The sequence below is a fragment of the Sardina pilchardus genome, chromosome 4 (assembly GCF_963854185.1).
Source record: "Sardina pilchardus chromosome 4, fSarPil1.1, whole genome shotgun sequence".
Taxonomy (NCBI): Eukaryota; Metazoa; Chordata; class Actinopteri; order Clupeiformes; family Clupeidae; genus Sardina; species Sardina pilchardus.
In genome coordinates this window covers 10,967,126-10,983,971 of record NC_084997.1, presented here as the reverse complement: position 1 = coordinate 10,983,971, position 16,846 = coordinate 10,967,126, and the positions used below count along the sequence as shown (strand labels likewise).

The window sequence follows — 16,846 nt, the reverse complement described above, 5'->3', positions numbered from 1 at the left end:
GTTTGGTATAGCATCTTAATATATCTCAGGTATGATATAAAGCAATATAAAAAGGGCCATTTTATACATCTAAGTAGTGATTCATTTAACACATAGAACTCCTAAAACTTTAATCACACATAATTGGTGGTCCATTTTGCCATAATAAAACTTTTTTTTTTTTTTTAAAGAAAGATACACTGTAGTAGAAAAAAGTGTCTTCAGTGTGATCATTAAATGATTTTTTTGAATGAATGGAAACACCTGTAGCTCCGCCAGTGAGGTTCTCAGCTGCCCCAGAGGTTGAGAAGAGCAAGTCCATTGAAGCGGGCCGTCCTATTGTTCTCCGTTGTGAGATCACAGACCCTACTGCCGTGGTTCAGTGGTACAAGGACGGAGAGCCGCTTCTGCCTCAGTCGGGAATTTACATCCAGTCAAATGGCACAACGAGGACACTGGTTATCCAGTCAGCCGAGTTTACTCGCTCTGGGTTGTACACTTGTAAAACAGCTGATGATATCAGTGAATTTTATGTGGATGTGAAAGGTGACATACAACAGCTTTGCCAAAATTATATATATATATTTTTTTGTCACACACAAAACTAACCACTATCGTTGCAGCCTATTAATTCTATTTCCATCGTAAGAACGCCTTCCTTTCCACCCTCTGAGAGCTCCATTCCGCTACTATTGTCAGCCATTTAACCATTTTCCTAATACTGGACCACTTTTTCTCGAAGTTGCTCAGTGCTCATCAAAACTTTGTCCTTTTTTTTCCCCTCTCATCACTAGTTTCTATCCATTAGACATATTTATGCTTTTCATTTTAGCTACACATCAGAGAACACCACTTGAGGATCAATGCATGTAATGTTATATGACCATTTTTCACAACTCTAACTGCACTACAAACCGAAAAGGCTTCCATTAACCAAGTTATCACATTGTTCTTGCTTCTACAGTGGAGACTACCAGTCATCGCCAGTGCTCAAAAAAAAATTAAAGCATGCTTAACTCACGCAAATCTCATCCCACTCTCTCACAGAAAATGGTGGAACTCAATCAGATGTGTAACAAGATAATTCTTCTCCACAGCACCTCCAGTGACATTTGCCTATGTCCCTGAAGAAGATCTCCACAAGAACATTGTGGAACAAGAATGTCTCACCTTGTCATGCGAGGTGTCAAGGGTTGACGCCATGACTCAGTGGTATAAGGATGGAGTTGAGGTGCAGCCTGATGACAATACCTCACTGCAGACAGAGGGCACAGAGCGCAAGCTTACGATCCAAGCGTCACAGCTATCAGACTCTGGAACGTACACCTGTCGTGCAGGAGACAGCGTCTTAATATTTAAGGTCAATGTAAGAGGTATGGATCAAGTTGAAATACAGAAATAGAAGACGGGGAGGGACATTGTGCCATCAAATTTCACTGACACACTATTTCCCAACAGAGCCACCAGTCAAAATTGTGTTCCCAAAAGAAGATGTCCACTTGGATCGCCATGTCCCAGAGGAGATAGTGCTCAGCTGTGAACTCTCCAGGCCCAATGCTTCTGTGACTTGGTTCAAAGATGGCCAGAAGTTGCAGGACAGTGAGAATATCAAACTGAAGACTGAAGGGCCATACAGGCGACTTAAGATTCTCCGCAGCGGTGTAGAGGATTCTGGGGAATATGTCTGTGATACAGCTGATGACAGAATATTCTTCCAGCTGAATATAACAGGTATTCAAAATAAACATCACTCATTGTAGATATTGTAAATATAACGTAAAATGGCAATACACTGCACCTTCTCAGGATTACTTAAAAATATCATGTGGCCAGATGAACTTGAACTCTGAACAGAGAACTATATTTTAACTCTTCCCCTGACTCTCTTGTAGAGCCACCTGTGCGTATTGTATCTCCAAGCCAGTCCCAAATGGAACTTTGTCAGCAGACAGCCGAGCGGATGGTGCTAAGTTGTGAGATCTCCAGGGCTAATGCAGTAGTCCGCTGGTATCGGGACGGGCTGGAGGTGGAGGAGAACGATAATCTGATTCTGGAGGTGGATGGAGTCTACAGGAGGCTTATCATCCCAGAGACGACCGTTAAAGATTCGGCTGAATATGTGTGCGATACTGGAGATGATTCAGTCACCTTCTTTGTAAACATTGCAGGTACATATACTGTATGCTACATTACATTACATTGAAATACACTATATTTGAGGAATTGAAAATGTTGATCTCGAGTCAGATTATTTATCATTGATTATTTTTGTTTTAGCACAATTTTACTTTTACACATCTTAAGAATTTTTGCGTGTTCTTCCTCACACAGAACCCCCAGTGAGGTTTATCCGTCCAAGAAAAATGGCTTGTGGAGTGGACGTCTTTGTGGGTGACCCGATTCTGCTTGACTGTGAGGTATCAAGAGCAAATGCTGAGGTGACCTGGAAGAAGAATGGTGAGGAAATTGAAGAAAGCACTAAGGTCACCATCTTTGAAGATGGTCTGATTCGTCAGTTATCCATCCTGTCTGCCACCCTGGAGGATGCTGGCCAATACGTGTGCGATGCAAAGGACGACGTCATGGACTTCCACGTCAGTGTCACAGGTAACATTTCCAAAAATACTACTTTCTAATGTCCAGATCAGCATCAGGCAATTATACTAATCCTTTTCTTGTTGTTTCGCTGATGGTTCCAGTTCCACCTATTCAAATCCTGAGAAAAGACGAGATAGTCACAAAAAGGCACATAGTCGCACCTGATGACATTGTGTTGAAGTGTGAGTTGTCTCGCTCTGACGGAACTGTCGACTGGTACAAGGACAATGAGCGGGTTGTGGACAGCGAGCGCCTGTCATGTGAGTCCGAGGGAGCGTTTCGAACCCTGATCATCTTGAACGCAGAGATCGCCGATGCTGGAGAATACATCTGTGATGCAAAAGAGGACAAAGTTAAATTTTCTGTTACAGTTGAAGGTAAGCCAGTCATTTTGTGCAATCTTAACTTAATTCAGACATTCATTGGCTTTGTGAAATGTATTAACTCCATCATTCTTAGCCTGAAAGGGCCTCATGAAGTAGACAGTTAGGGATTCACTCACTTACGACATCAGTGTCTTTCTGTCCGTGGGGTTAAGACAAAAATCAGACTGTTGTTTCATTGTCCAGAGGCACCAGTGACCATTCTAGGAAATTCAGAGCACCCTGAACATCATAGCCTGGTAGCAGGAGATGACCTGATATTGGAGTGTGAGGTGTCTCGGTCTAATGCGCCGGTTGAATGGTACTGCAATGGAAGGTTATTGAACCCAGACTCGCGAACACACATAGAAAGTCGAGAGACAGTGAGGAAGCTTGTCCTTACGTGCCTTGAACTCTCAGATGCGGGGGAATACATGTGCGATGCCGCGGATGACAAAATGATAATCTTGGTGAGAGTCCAAGGTAATGAAACGGTGATTTAATAAAATACTGAATGAAGAGGATACAGTGTACACATTTCTGGCTCACCACTACAGTAATGTGTTTATATTTTAGCGATCGTAATTTGTTCTCCACTGCTGTCTTTTAGAACCACCGACAAAATTTCTCAATAAAGAGGAAGAGAACAAGCTTGTCACCACTGAGAATGACAAGGTGACGCTGTGCGCCAAGGTCAACAAGGACAGAGCCAAAGTCCGTTGGTTGAAAGACCAGGAGCCCATCATAGGTAGCCGTTTCAAAACAAGCACTGAGGGGAAAAACCATTACCTAGTCATTGACCCGGTGAAGAGGTCAGACTGTGGTAGATTTGTGTGTGATGTAAGCACCGATGAGATGGACTTCACTGTGGTTGTCAAAGGTAGGTTTAGAACATTAATAACATATATGGTGAGATCTGGAAAACTTCACCAAATTAAGATTCTGATGTCATCCTAGCAACATGCAATATGTTGCTAAGATGGTATCAGAATCTTAAGTTGGTGAAATTTCACCAGATTAAGTAATTATGGATTTTTTTGTATTTGACCATGTGGTGTTTTTTTTCACATAGCCTGATTAGCTGCTTCTTGACATTCTATTGTTCTAAAGTAACACTGAACTGTGGAACTGTTTTGAAATCAGAACTGAAGGTGAAATTTTCCAAGCCTCTGGAAAACGCAATCGGCCTCAAGGATAGTGACCTCGTTTTGCGATGTGAGCTCTACAAGCCGAGAGGAGATGTCCAGTGGCTCAAGGACAATCAGGAGATTACCCCCAGCCACCACTTCACAATCAGAGCCAATGGCTGTGAGAGGAGCCTCACCATACACAATGTCACACTGGAGGACGCTGGAGTTTACAGCTGTGAATCCAGAGATGAGAGGACATGTGCGACTGTTGAAGTGCAAAGTAATTGAACAGATGTCAGAAAACAGTCATGTTTTGATGGGTTGTTGTCCATTTTTGTTTGAATATGTTAGCATTGCTGATTAGCATTTCATTTTCTATTTTGGTTCAATCCACAGAGCCTCGCGTTGTTGAGTTTATTGCTGAGCTGCACAACATTACTGTCATGGAGGGAGAGGATGCCACATTCAAATGTGTCCTGTCGCCTGAGGACGCTAAACTGGAGTGGTGCATGAATGGCAATCCCATCGTCGCAGACGAGAAGTTCACCATGTCTAGCAGTGGCCTGTCCCACACTCTTCACATTCACAATTGCCAGGTCGGAGACACCTCCAGGATAACCGCTGAAGCCGAAGGTGTGGTGTCCAAGGCCAGTCTTCGAGTGCAAGGTGAGATTCGGTCAAAGCCACTCTCACTGTCTATGCATTCTTTGCCTGATGCATTTAGTGCAACATGATCCTGACATATTTTGGCATCTAAGACTAATGCAATAGAAACCTTGTGTGCTCACAAAAGTCCTACAGTAAGGTGAAGCTTGTGTTTAAATGCTGACATAATATTTTGCAAACTGTAAGGGACTTATCTGGTGATACTGTTCCCCTTCAGGCCCATCGCCAAGGGGGGGCATTGGGGGGGCAGTGCCCCCCTTCCAATGAGCAACGTGTGCCCCCCCAACAAAATCCACCCAAACGCCAAGCTCCCCTTCCAAAAATGAATGACCAAGGAAAAAAAATACTTAAAACTGTTGCCAGTGTTTCTGTGTTAATTTGCAAATAATAATACACTGTTGATATATTTTTATGAACATAATGTGCAAGAGATGCCCGGAAAAAAAATAAATCATCTAACAAGAACGAATGTCTATGACCTCTGAACTGGCACTGTTGCAACGGTAACGTCTCTTGTGATGAAAGGTGCGCGATACAGCTTTTTTTTTTTTTCTTAAAACCTTTACTAATTTTGTTAATATCATAGATGAAAATCAAAACAATCGTTGAGTGACTCCACAAATTCAGAAAATGCATTACTTTTTTATTACAGCATGTTATTGTTTAGGTGTTAAGCAAGCACCTTTGTCCAAAGATTACAGGGCAAAGGTTAAATGTTTAGTTATAGTAACAGCTATTACTAGTAGTCACTACTGTGCAACTAATCGTGTTATTAATAGGCCGAAAGCATAATTGGTATACAAGACAATGTTTTTGTTGCCACTAATGCTGTGTGCAGTGTCTGCCTTTCACCCTGATTGCATGTTGCATGTTGTTGCTGGCTTACTTGGTAGCTACTGTAGCCGATGTGAATGGCCAGGAAACTCCAAGTCATTCGATCAGAAATGTCATTGACCAAGGTCCTCTCTGCTGGCCTAGTATGTCTGGGTTAGCAACCGAAATAAAAGTATAAGCCATGTTGGCCTAATTCCCTTTCTTCGGGCAAAAAAATGATGCTACTGAACAATACACAATTTTAGGCCTGTTTATCATCTCATGTCATTGTTCCCATGATCCTACTAACTTTTACATACTTTTACTGACTTCGGCGTTTAGTTAAAACAAACAAACAAAAAAACTGGTTTTGAAGTTAAATACGACTATAATTGCGTCGTGTGTGCATAACGACTGCAGACCTACGTGTTTGGGTTAGCAGTAAGCTTTACTGTTAAAAGTATGTGCTGAATGTCCCCACCCAACTGGCCTGTTCCCCTTGATATTGTGGTGAAAGCAAAGGCCATCGCATTATGTCCTTTGCAGGCCCGAGTAGCTCTTTAATGCCACGTCAACATATTTGAGATAAATAATGACCCTCTCAGACATGCCAGAATTGTTGAAAAGGTGCCTGTGATGGCTTGTGCTTAGCAGCTTCTCCAGTTAGGATTCCTCTGTTAACTGACAGACACAAGTGGTAGGCCTACTACTACTATGTAACACACAAACCACTGAAATGGCCCGCCTGTGAGAGCACATCAAGTACTACAATGCATTTCCATGGTTAATGGTTTTGTCCTCCATAATGTCATTTCATTTTAATGTATATTAATGTACACGATAATTACTGCCATAAACGTGTAGGCTACATCACAGCAAGCTAACTGTTATCAGTGCAGCTGTGTTAGTCTCTCACTGATGTTTGTAAGGCAAGTCTGCCGGTTGTTAGCCATTAGGCTTAGGCCTACTAGTTGTAGAGTAATAATGCCTAACTGTCCATGGTGCATATACATATACATATTATGTGCTGCATGTTTTCAGAGGCACAGGTGGTGTTTACCAAGAATATGGAGGATGTCATCTCTGAGGAGTTCGGGGAGGCCACGTTGGAGGTGGAGGTCAGTCTGGAATCTGGTGAGGTGCAGTGGATGAGACATGGGATAGTTATACAATCAGGGCCCAAGTTCACCCTGAAACAGACCGACAGGAAGCGTAGCCTGGTCATCCACAAGCTCGTCCTCTCTGACCGCGGCACTTACAGCTGTGAAACGCTCCACGACCGCACACAGGCAAACCTCAGCGTGGAACGTGAGTACGCCCGTGCCAAGCTGCCTTATCACTATGTGCTGTTGTTGTTTGTTTACCGGTTGCCGGTGTCCGGCGATGCCGCTGCCGCGACTTGACCCGTTGTTACTGCCATTTGTTTTTTTGTTTTTTTTTCCTAAACAAATTTGATTATCTGAGTCAGAGTAATATGAGCAAGCGCTCGCTCCCTCTGCGACACTTCTTTTCCAACTGTGACGACCACCAACAGGTGACTGATAGTCGACCTACTGATTCTCAGGAAGCAGAATTCTAAATTGACATAACATCAGAGGCAGGGATAATTCAATTAAGCAAGTCAAATGAGAACCAGCTTGCAGCTAGGATGGGGTCCTTGTTGGGTAACCTCTTAATCCCCTTTGCATGGCTGTGAAAATGTAGATATTATCAGATGAGTATTCAAAGTAGTTTTTTTCTCCATTTCAGAAGTTAGGTCATGGTCTATTTGCTGATGGTATCTAATGGAGTGAAGTCTTCACTTTAACTTGAATTTACACATAGCCTACACATGTAATGTTCTAAAGTCTAAAATACATAAGATAACATCAGTTGTACACGTGCATAACATATTGCATTCAGTGTTTTGAAGGTGTTTACTATATTGTTGTTAAGTTTCTGTTTGGATAAAGCAGTCAGTTGAAGGAAAGTCTGTGCTTTGACGGCTGTTGGCACCTCTGGTGAATTTGGATCTCTTTTCATTGCAGCTAAATTTATGCACTGGCCTTGAGAATCTCTGGTGGTGTCACCAACTCTCCAAAATAAACCACTCTTTTCTATAGGGAATGCCTGTCTGGTTTGAAATGTCGGAAAAAATAACATTGTTTTCTCTTCGCATCAATAATGGCTGACTTAAATGTATTAGGGCTTCGTGTTTGACAGTAATACCCAGGCCTCCTAATGGTGTCTGCCCTTCATTCTATGAAAATGCTTATGCTTTCTAGTGCTGCCGCGATTAATCGACATAATCGAACTAATCGATTATGAAAATTAGTCGATGCCAATTTTTTTAGTCGACTAATCGTTTTGCTATTGACCCCCTATTTATTTTTGGTCTCCCGTCTCTAACGGCTGTAATGTTATTAATTCTGTTATTAACTCTACAAAAGTAGGCTGATATTGATATGAGCATATCTATATCTATGGCTCTATGTCATGTTTTGGCCCTTCAGTTGAGGTAAAAATAAAATGGACACAACAAAATAACAAAAACTTGTTTTTAAAAAAAAAAAAAAATAGTCGTTTAGATTAGTCGACTAATCAAAAAATTAGTCGAAAGATTAATCGTTAGAAAATTAGTCGTTAGTGGCAGCACTAATGCTTTCAAAGATGAATTTATATCATGACCAATCATTTTATTCATACCCTCTCCCCAGCGAGAAAAATAAAAATTCGCAAAGGTCTGAATGAAGTTCAGACTTTTGAGCGTGAGACAGCCTCATTTGAGGTGGAGCTGTCCCACAACAACGTCGAGGCCGTGTGGCAGAAGGATGGAATCCGCCTGAAGCCCGGCACCCGGTGGCGCATGAGCAGCAAAGGCCGTGTGCACGGTCTCACCATCTCCAGCCTCACCCTGGAGGACACGGGCACCTACTCGCTCTCCGCGGAGAATGCTAGATCTTCAGCGAGACTAACTGTGAAAGGTAACACACACACACACACACACACACACACACACACACACAAACACACACACACACATACTGTAACCATTATGGAAAAGTGACTCATGTCCTTCATAGAGCAAAAGTTGAATTATCAGTCAGTGGGCCGTGTTATGAGCCACATCAGCACCTACAAGTGCTCTTGTAACTTTTCCAGCAGAGACATATGGACATATGGTGAAGTAGAAGCTATGTAGCTATGTTAAGCTATTAATAACTGGTAATCTATTAATAACTTACTTGTCAACAAATTATGAGTAAATGTCACCATGGGCACCCATAAAGAGGGGAACTTTGCTGACAACAATCTTCATAGGTTATATAGGAAAGCAACATCCTAGTAAATGTTTTCAAGCAATCATTACAAACCTGGGGTTAGATTAGTGCAAAACGTATAAAAGAATATGGTATAAACATGCACTTATTTATTGAAATAGTCAATATAGATACACAGTGAAGCACAGGACCATAGCAAGCCTTTTGAAACTGGGAGGGCACAAATAGTCACAATATTTCCAACTATCCTCAGTATGATGGCATTATGTATAACTATTAGAAATTGAACCAAGCAGGAATAGGCCTACACATAAAAGTCAGCACCAATTTTGTGTCATTAAAAAAGGAGACAAACTGTCCCTGCCCTGGCCAGCCCCTATGCTATGGCCCTGTAGTGAAAGGCATAGCATGGGCAATGGTGATGTGTTCAACTAGGTCTGTAAAGGAAACATAGACATTTGTGATGAACGTGAAGGAAAGAACCAAAAGAGACTGCAACGCATACAGTAGCTGTTAGTATGATCTACTGCCAACTGTCTCACTGGTGTACGGCAACAAAAACAGCAGTCAATGTAAACATCAGTGCTGAGGCGGGTTTCAGTCCCTCGCTCACCCCAGAGTTACATGAGCCCCCCACCCATGGAGCAACTGAAAAGATACACATTGGAAATAACATTCCCATGCCAGCTATGGCAAGGGGGGGTAAAGGAGAGCAGAGCCATAACGTAAGCCCTGAAAAGGGCTTGGATTTCAGCCGCTGATGGCAGGACAATGGCATGGTGGTGAAGCGTCGGCCGAACTACCACTCTCGCCATGCCTCAGGTTACCAATGTAAAAAAAGCCCCTCGACATCACATGATCAGATTAAGGCTACCGAAACTTTTGAGGTATTCACAAGCATAAGTCCAGTGTGTAAGGTAATCTCCGCTATGTAAAGTCACTCAGTAGCACTTATCCCTCAGAGTCAGGGACCTGTCAGTATGGATGACAATAGTATAAATACTATCATTACTATGCGATTGCTATACAAGGAGCTCTAGCAGAGAGTGTGATGGAGCAGATTCGGTCACGATGGAGCGGCTCCAAAGGACTCATGGGGGGGTGGACACAGGAGACGAGACGTCGCTGTAGATATAGGCTTCACATTCAGTGGCCAGGCCTTAATGATATTAATCTACTCCATAACACATACATAACAACATGTCACCAAGATATCACAAGCTATAGCCTATACACAAAGGTCTCGGGTGCTGTTATGATTTCATATTTAGCAATGCAGTGTTCCATACTTGTTTGTGTGTGTGTGTGTGTGTGTGTGTGTGTGTGTGTGTGTGTGTGTGTGTGTGTGTGTGTGTGTGTGTGTTTTCGGATGTGTATTTCAGAAACTCCAGTGACTCTTCTGAAGAAGCTTGAAGATGTAAGATTCCCAGAGGCCTCAGCGGTTACCATGGAGTGTGAACTATCGAGACATAATGTAGAGGTTAAGTGGACAAAGGTAAAACAAATTTGTATTTTTCTTTCTATGGGCATTTACTGCTGCTTACTCATTATAACAGTACTGTTAATTGTGTCTTACAGATACACTGATGTACCAAAAAAAAATCTAACTTGGCTAACTGATGTGTGTTTCCTCTCAAATGCAGGATGGTGTGGAACTGAAGCCTGGCAAGAATCATCGAATTTATGCCATGGGGCGGAAGCGTTTCCTTCAGATCTTACGCTGTGAGATAGCCGATTCGGGTGTTTACATGTGCGACGTTGGAGACACCAGTACTAGCTGCTCCTTGGAAGTATATGGTACTAATATTTTTAATATATCACATTATGCACATTGCCATATGCCCACACTGCTCCACCATGTACAGGTACAGTATTTCAGTTTTTCTAATGTTGACATCAACCCGGAGGGGTGGTTGTGAGCATGAATCAGCCGTAATGTAGATGAAGGCATAGAGCTTTGGGATGAATGGTACAATACCGCCATCTGCTGGTAATAGAAAGTATTGAAAAAATGTGCAGGTCAGTGATAAAAGTTTCTTAAAATGAGTTGAGATTTCAAATCATGTATGATTTAATATTCAAAGTTCAACATTTTAAAAAATAATCTTAAGGCTGTTTGATTATCATTCAGTTCTTATAGATACATAGATAGATACATAGATAGATAGATAGATAGATATTATAATATCAATATGTGTTTACTCAAATGTACTTTTATATTCTATAATTATCACATAAATCTAGTGTTTTTCGTCATTTGTTTTCATTCTCTTGTTTTTGTTTGAACAGAACCTGAGCTGGAGGTCATCCAGGGCCTGGAGGATCTGGAGATCCAGGAGGACGAGAACGCCGTGTTCATGTGTGAGCTGTCTCTGGACAACATCCCAGGAGAATGGTTCAAGAATGGCGAGAAGATCAAACCCACCAGCACCATCAGGATCCGACAGGAAGGTCGTCATGTGTGCTTATTTTCCACATACCGTGCAGTGTCAATGTAAAGCATACACTTTAGATGATGTAGTGCCAAGTCTAACTGTTTATGTCTTATGTTATGCACAGGAACCAAACACTTCCTCCTGATCTGCAACATCAAGGGAGAGGACTCGGGGGAAATCAAATTTGTTGCCAAAAATATTGAGTCTACAGCTTGCCTGGAAGTAGAGGGTAACATAAATCTCTTTATAGTATTTCTGAGAAGCTCTTACCCAACAGCATTCTTTAAACTTAGACCATAGCCTTTTAGCAGAGCTGCTAAAACTTGAACCCACAAGTCGCCTCTCAAACATCCCAAATTAAACAAGACAGGGGAACTTGGAGAGTTTGTCTCCCGCACAAATTATTGATCTTTATGAAGACAAGTGGATAAAACTTAAAGTGTTGTTTTTGTTTATGCGCTGCTATATTTGTTTGTTCTACTTTGGTTTACTTTTGTGTCATTTAACTTGTTTCCAACAGAACTCCCAGTAAATATAGTTCAACCACTTCAGGACAAAACTGCTCTAGAAAAGAGCCGCGTCCTTCTGGACTGCTCTGTGTCCAATCCACGGTGCAGTATCCGCTGGTACAAAGGCAGCAATGTGGTCCTGCCGTCCGAGCGCTTTGAGATCTGCAGTGAGGGCTGCTACCGGAAGCTTGTGATCCAGCAGGTGGCACTAGAGGACGAGGGTACCTACAGTGTCCAGGTTGGAGATTATTCTTGCTCCGCCAAACTGACAGTAGAAGGTAAATGAATTAGGTTATTTTAAGTGCTGCATGATTGTACCGTAATTTCCCGACTATTAGCCGCGGCTTATACATTGATTTTGCAAGATTCCTTCAGCTATGAGGTTAATACACGGGGGCAGTTCATATGTTGTTAATATGGTTTTGTTTCTTTTAACTGGCATAAAACACTGCCCTGCAGCTTATACGCAATGTGGCTAATACACAGGAAATTACTGTAAATGTTTTATGTGTATTTCAATGTTATGTAACCTACATATTTTTTTATGTCTATTTGCTGCCATTTCACAGTTTAGTAATAGTGCTAATTAGTTCATCCAGATGGGTAAACGATGGTCTCTTACAGAAACATGGAGTACTCGTTTCTGCCACTAATAGACCTCTGAAGTTCGCCTACAAAAAAAGAGCCTAAACTATGCCCATAGAAGGAGATCCGGGTGTTGATTGGAGCTAACTACCTATGGCAAGTTGCATTGCAAGTTAGCTCTGGGGTAGAAAAATGTGTTGATCGAAGTCAAAATCAAAGTTTGCTGTCTTAACGTACTGCAGACCACAGTACCCACTTGAAGGCAGAGGGCAAAAGTGTGTTGAGCAAAACATCTGCATTTCAGACTTGTTAGTCCCCGCAAGAGTTTAACAGGTGCAATAATTCAAAATCCCATGTTATTTTCCCATAGGAAAAATTGTAAGATTTTTTGTAGGCGAACTTCAGAGGTCTATGGCCATGGCTGATTCACAGCTATTACACTGCCCTCTAGTGACAATTCTTTCAATGACTCTAGATAACTCTAGATGTTACAGTTTTTCTCAAATGCTAAAACACAAAAGCCAATCCTCTAAACCAAATGACCAGTTGTCTAAACACATTTACTAAATCAAGCCATAACTTTTTCAATACCATAAACACATTTCACATGAAGACACTATTCACAAAACACAATTCTCCGTTCTCATAAATCTAAGCACATTTTTCCTTGCTAAAACACATGTTGCAAAACATATTCTCAAATGAAAGCTCATGTGATGCTTGCCACAGTCAGCAATAACTGAACACAATGAACACACCTGGCGTCATTTATTGCACACAACGACTCAAAATTGAAGACACGTGTTGCTAATGCGCACAGTGACTGTCGTGTGTGTGTGTGTGTGTGTGTGTGTGTGTGTGTGTGTGTGTGTGTGTGTGTGTGTGTGTGTGTGAAAAGTGTGAAGTTATTTTACTGTATTTTCTTCATTCACACCACACACAGTGTGTGGTGTGAATGAAGAAAATAAAAAAACTTCACACCCTGATCATGTTTTCAAGAGTACTGTGGTGTGCAATAGATTCTGTTTTTTTTGCATTGAGTTGTGTTACAGTAGTGTACTTGCAGAATTTTCTGTAGGCCTACTCTTCATATGAAACTCACAACTCTAAATGAAGAGCTCTTTTCCATTTTTGAAAACATTACTGTACTGTAACAAATCATGTTGTATTTACAGTAATTGTGTGTTTCAAGTAATATCAATAAAAATGCAGTTGTTTTGTTTTTATTGATTGAAGATAAATTACTGTGACTAAACATAACCCAATACAGTTTCACTGAGATTACTTGAAAAACAACATTTTAAAAATATATTTATGAAAATTCATTAGTAAAATGGTGGATATAGCATTTTGGAAAATACCTCTTCAAATGCCTAATCCTCTGCAGAGATCTAAGAAGATCCATTACTCTAAAGTTTTTTTAAAAAATATGCATTGGCAGTTACGAAACAAAGAACCTTCTCACAAATTGAGCATTGTGTTTTCAATTGTTTTGCTGTAGTGTGTAATGATGTGTATAGTGTTTACATTTTTGAAAGCTTCGAACTGCTCTTTTGGTGTGAAAGTTGAAGTGAGAAGGTGTGGTTGTGCTTATGTAGCTTTAGAAAAGGGTATTGTGTGTAGACATTGGGGAACATGGAGGAAACATTTGTGAAATGTGTTTTAGCATTTCAGAAAAACTGTAACCTGTAATGAACTATATGCCACGGAAGGCTGTTTCAGCCAGCACATTTATTTCTGGTGGAGCATCAGCATCTTCTAAGCCTGGTTATCACCAGAACAAAGCTCAATCTTTTAAGATTGAACATTAGTCTGGGGAGTCTGCTCTGTACTTTCTACTGCACAAGAGTAGTGATCAGTGGGTATAGTGTGATTGGTCCCTGCAGATTTGTAATGGAGGCAGGATAGAAAAATGGGTCCGTGTAAACAGATTCGCTAAAACAATACAGGTGATGGTCAGAAATCAGAAATGTTTGTGCTGACTGAAAAGCCTTCCAGGAAGTGTGTGTGGCATATTAGAGAATTGGCCGAGTGGCTATTTCTCAGTGATCACTAAGACTGCAGCCCTCACCGACTCCACGCTTCTCCTCCATGTCCGCCCAGCCCAGTCTCTGCTGATGGTGCGCGAGCTGCAGGATGTAGAGGTGGTGGCCCCTGACGAGGCCTGCTTTGACTGCGAGGTCTCCATGCCGGTGACCAAGGCCCCTGTGTGGACGCTCAACGGGGAGAGCCTGCAGCCTGGCCCTCGGGTCCTGCTGGAGAAGATGGGCACCGTCCATAAACTCACGCTGAGGCAGACGTCGGTGGACATGACCGGTTCTGTCCAATTCACGTCCGGAAAAGCCAAGAGCACTGCCAACCTCGTGGTTAAAAGTAAGTGTTTTGATTGATCACAGAGTAGAGTTCTGATCAGGTAGGCCAATGTAGCATTCACTTGTAGGCTACAGCACAAGACACGCCTAGTCAGACCCCTGTATGGGGAAATGAAGGAAACGTTGGTTAGGCGGATAAGTCACGTATTAAATTGGGAACACTTAATAGCCCAAATAAACAAGTTATAAATAAACAATTTCTTAATGTATCTGCAAATGTAGTGTAACATTACCTGCCCATGAGTTGTTATGGGAAGATTAGCTGTGCCGATCAAGTTTCTGGGCCCTGGATATTGAAAAGCCTCACATGGTGTAGTCGCCTGCCCTCAACATTTCTGGAGCAGATAAGGGCTGCAGAAGAAAGCTGTTGACAAGAGCCTTTCAACCAACAGTCAACAGCTATGCTTGGATAACTATCTTACCGATGGTTAGCCAAGAATACGCGATAGGACTCACTGTAAGCAAACACTTGCGTCATCCACCTACCATACATACGCATTGTGGGACTACGGTCCGTAGACATAGTGGCCAAGCTGAGAACTGCTGAGATGGGATCATCTGATCCGACTTTAACAGTATGTGGTGAGAATGTAAACGCTGGTCCTCTAATGGCTAGTTAATGGTCAGTGTGCTTAAGGAAGCCATGTCTTCTCATCGTAACATAAGACTCTTGGATGGAATACTGTGAGTCATACATGTATGTATCACATCCCATCATTAAGAGCTGTAAACTTTTATTTGAGTTCACATGGAGAGGAAGTTGGTGTTTTAATGATGCTAAATGTAGTGCCTGCTTGTGATTGGTCACAGATTTAATTTTTTTTTAAAAATAGACATCATCACCATACACTGGTGTAATATTAAAAAATAGTTTATTAGGAGCGAACACAACATTTTACAGCAAGCTACTGGCAAAAGGCGCCACACTCCTCATAAGTCTAATATTCCTGCACATCACCAGCACCTGGGATCAAAAACAGCCAGTGCACAGGGATTTTATCTGAACAGTTATTCTTTTTCTAATACAGCCTTTTGTACAATAAAATCCAACTTTACTCAAGGATTTATTCATTAACTTATCTGTATACTATTTAAAAATGTAACATCTTATTTTTCAGGTGATCTTTGAAATATGAAATTGTGGCCGGCTAATGTCCCTGAAGAGGATCTGCATTAATATAGATTTTGAAAGGATATTCAATTTTCTTACTCGTTAAACTGTAGTTGAAACTGAAAATTCTGTCAAATGTGATGACTTGAATCTGTTAGAATATCACGAACTGAGCTGCTGCATTGCTTAGATCATCTGGAGAAGGCCATTACATACACAACGCATCTGATAATAACCGTGAGCCCATGTGGGGGATTCTCAAAAGGTTTGAAGTTTAATTTCAATCTTAATTTTTTTATGTTTTGTATTTGTATTGATATGTTTAGGATAATCAAAAGAAATCAAACATTGTGATATAACTGCCAACAACTAAACTTGGTATGTATTTTATTTTCATTATATTTCTTTCACAACAATATACCATGATATTCTCCAGGTCTTCTCAGATTTGATTCTCAATTTTTAGTTCTATCCAATGATCAATTATTTGTCTAATGTAAGTCCATTGATTGATGTATATTTGTATTTTTGTCCTTTGTATAGATTTTTTAAAAGAATACATAGTCTCTGGGATGCAGGCTTAAGGGTATTGTGAAGCAAGTTAAGGGGGGCCGTCTAGTTTGAAGCATGTTATGTACATACACAGGGCCAAAAGAAAGGTTAACTTAGAATGGTTGATAACTGAAACATATTACTTATCATATCATGTGACTTTTCAGTTGCATTTCACGAATAAGTATCGAGCATGTTCTAATCAATTAAGCTCTATTCCTATCTGGAAGCTGTCTTTTCTGAATTCCATATTTATTATCATTTTGTTTCAAGCACCCTCAAATAGTTCTGGATTTATTGCATCTCTGACTGTTTTATTTGTTTTGGAAGTATCTTTCAATAAAAGCTTTCTTCAGCCATGTTGTGATCATTTACGTTCTGTAAAATTGTAAGTTGTGATTGTAACGTAAAATATAAACTTAGTACAAGTTACAATGACCATAAAACTGAATTACAAATGTCTCCATGCAAATT

The 16,846-nt window shown here is 41.0% G+C and overlaps 1 protein-coding gene across 5 annotated transcripts in view; it reads left to right on the top strand.

Moving 5' to 3' along the window:
• Positions 1–16,727, top strand: part of obsl1b (obscurin like cytoskeletal adaptor 1b) — a 35,827-nt gene extending 19,100 nt beyond the window's left edge. For 4 of the 5 annotated variants that reach the window (XM_062534137.1, XM_062534136.1, XM_062534135.1 and 1 more), the window contains 18 exons: positions 1,077–1,352; positions 1,438–1,710; positions 1,872–2,147; positions 2,311–2,586; positions 2,679–2,954; positions 3,147–3,422; positions 3,550–3,819; positions 4,083–4,349; positions 4,466–4,735; positions 6,590–6,856; positions 8,245–8,511; positions 10,191–10,303; positions 10,452–10,605; positions 11,098–11,259; positions 11,368–11,472; positions 11,764–12,030; positions 14,441–14,710; positions 15,828–16,727. In XM_062534137.1, coding sequence (XP_062390121.1) covers positions 1,077–1,352; positions 1,438–1,710; positions 1,872–2,147; positions 2,311–2,586; positions 2,679–2,954; positions 3,147–3,422; positions 3,550–3,819; positions 4,083–4,349; positions 4,466–4,735; positions 6,590–6,856; positions 8,245–8,511; positions 10,191–10,303; positions 10,452–10,605; positions 11,098–11,259; positions 11,368–11,472; positions 11,764–12,030; positions 14,441–14,710; positions 15,828–15,838 — 4,076 coding nt within the window. In that variant the 3' untranslated portion in view covers positions 15,839–16,727. The remainder of the gene's footprint in view (positions 1–1,076; positions 1,353–1,437; positions 1,711–1,871; positions 2,148–2,310; positions 2,587–2,678; positions 2,955–3,146; positions 3,423–3,549; positions 3,820–4,082; positions 4,350–4,465; positions 4,736–6,589; positions 6,857–8,244; positions 8,512–10,190; positions 10,304–10,451; positions 10,606–11,097; positions 11,260–11,367; positions 11,473–11,763; positions 12,031–14,440; positions 14,711–15,827) is intronic. The other variant, XM_062534134.1, reaches the window with a different exon arrangement.
• The last annotated feature ends 119 nt before the right edge of the window (positions 16,728–16,846 follow it).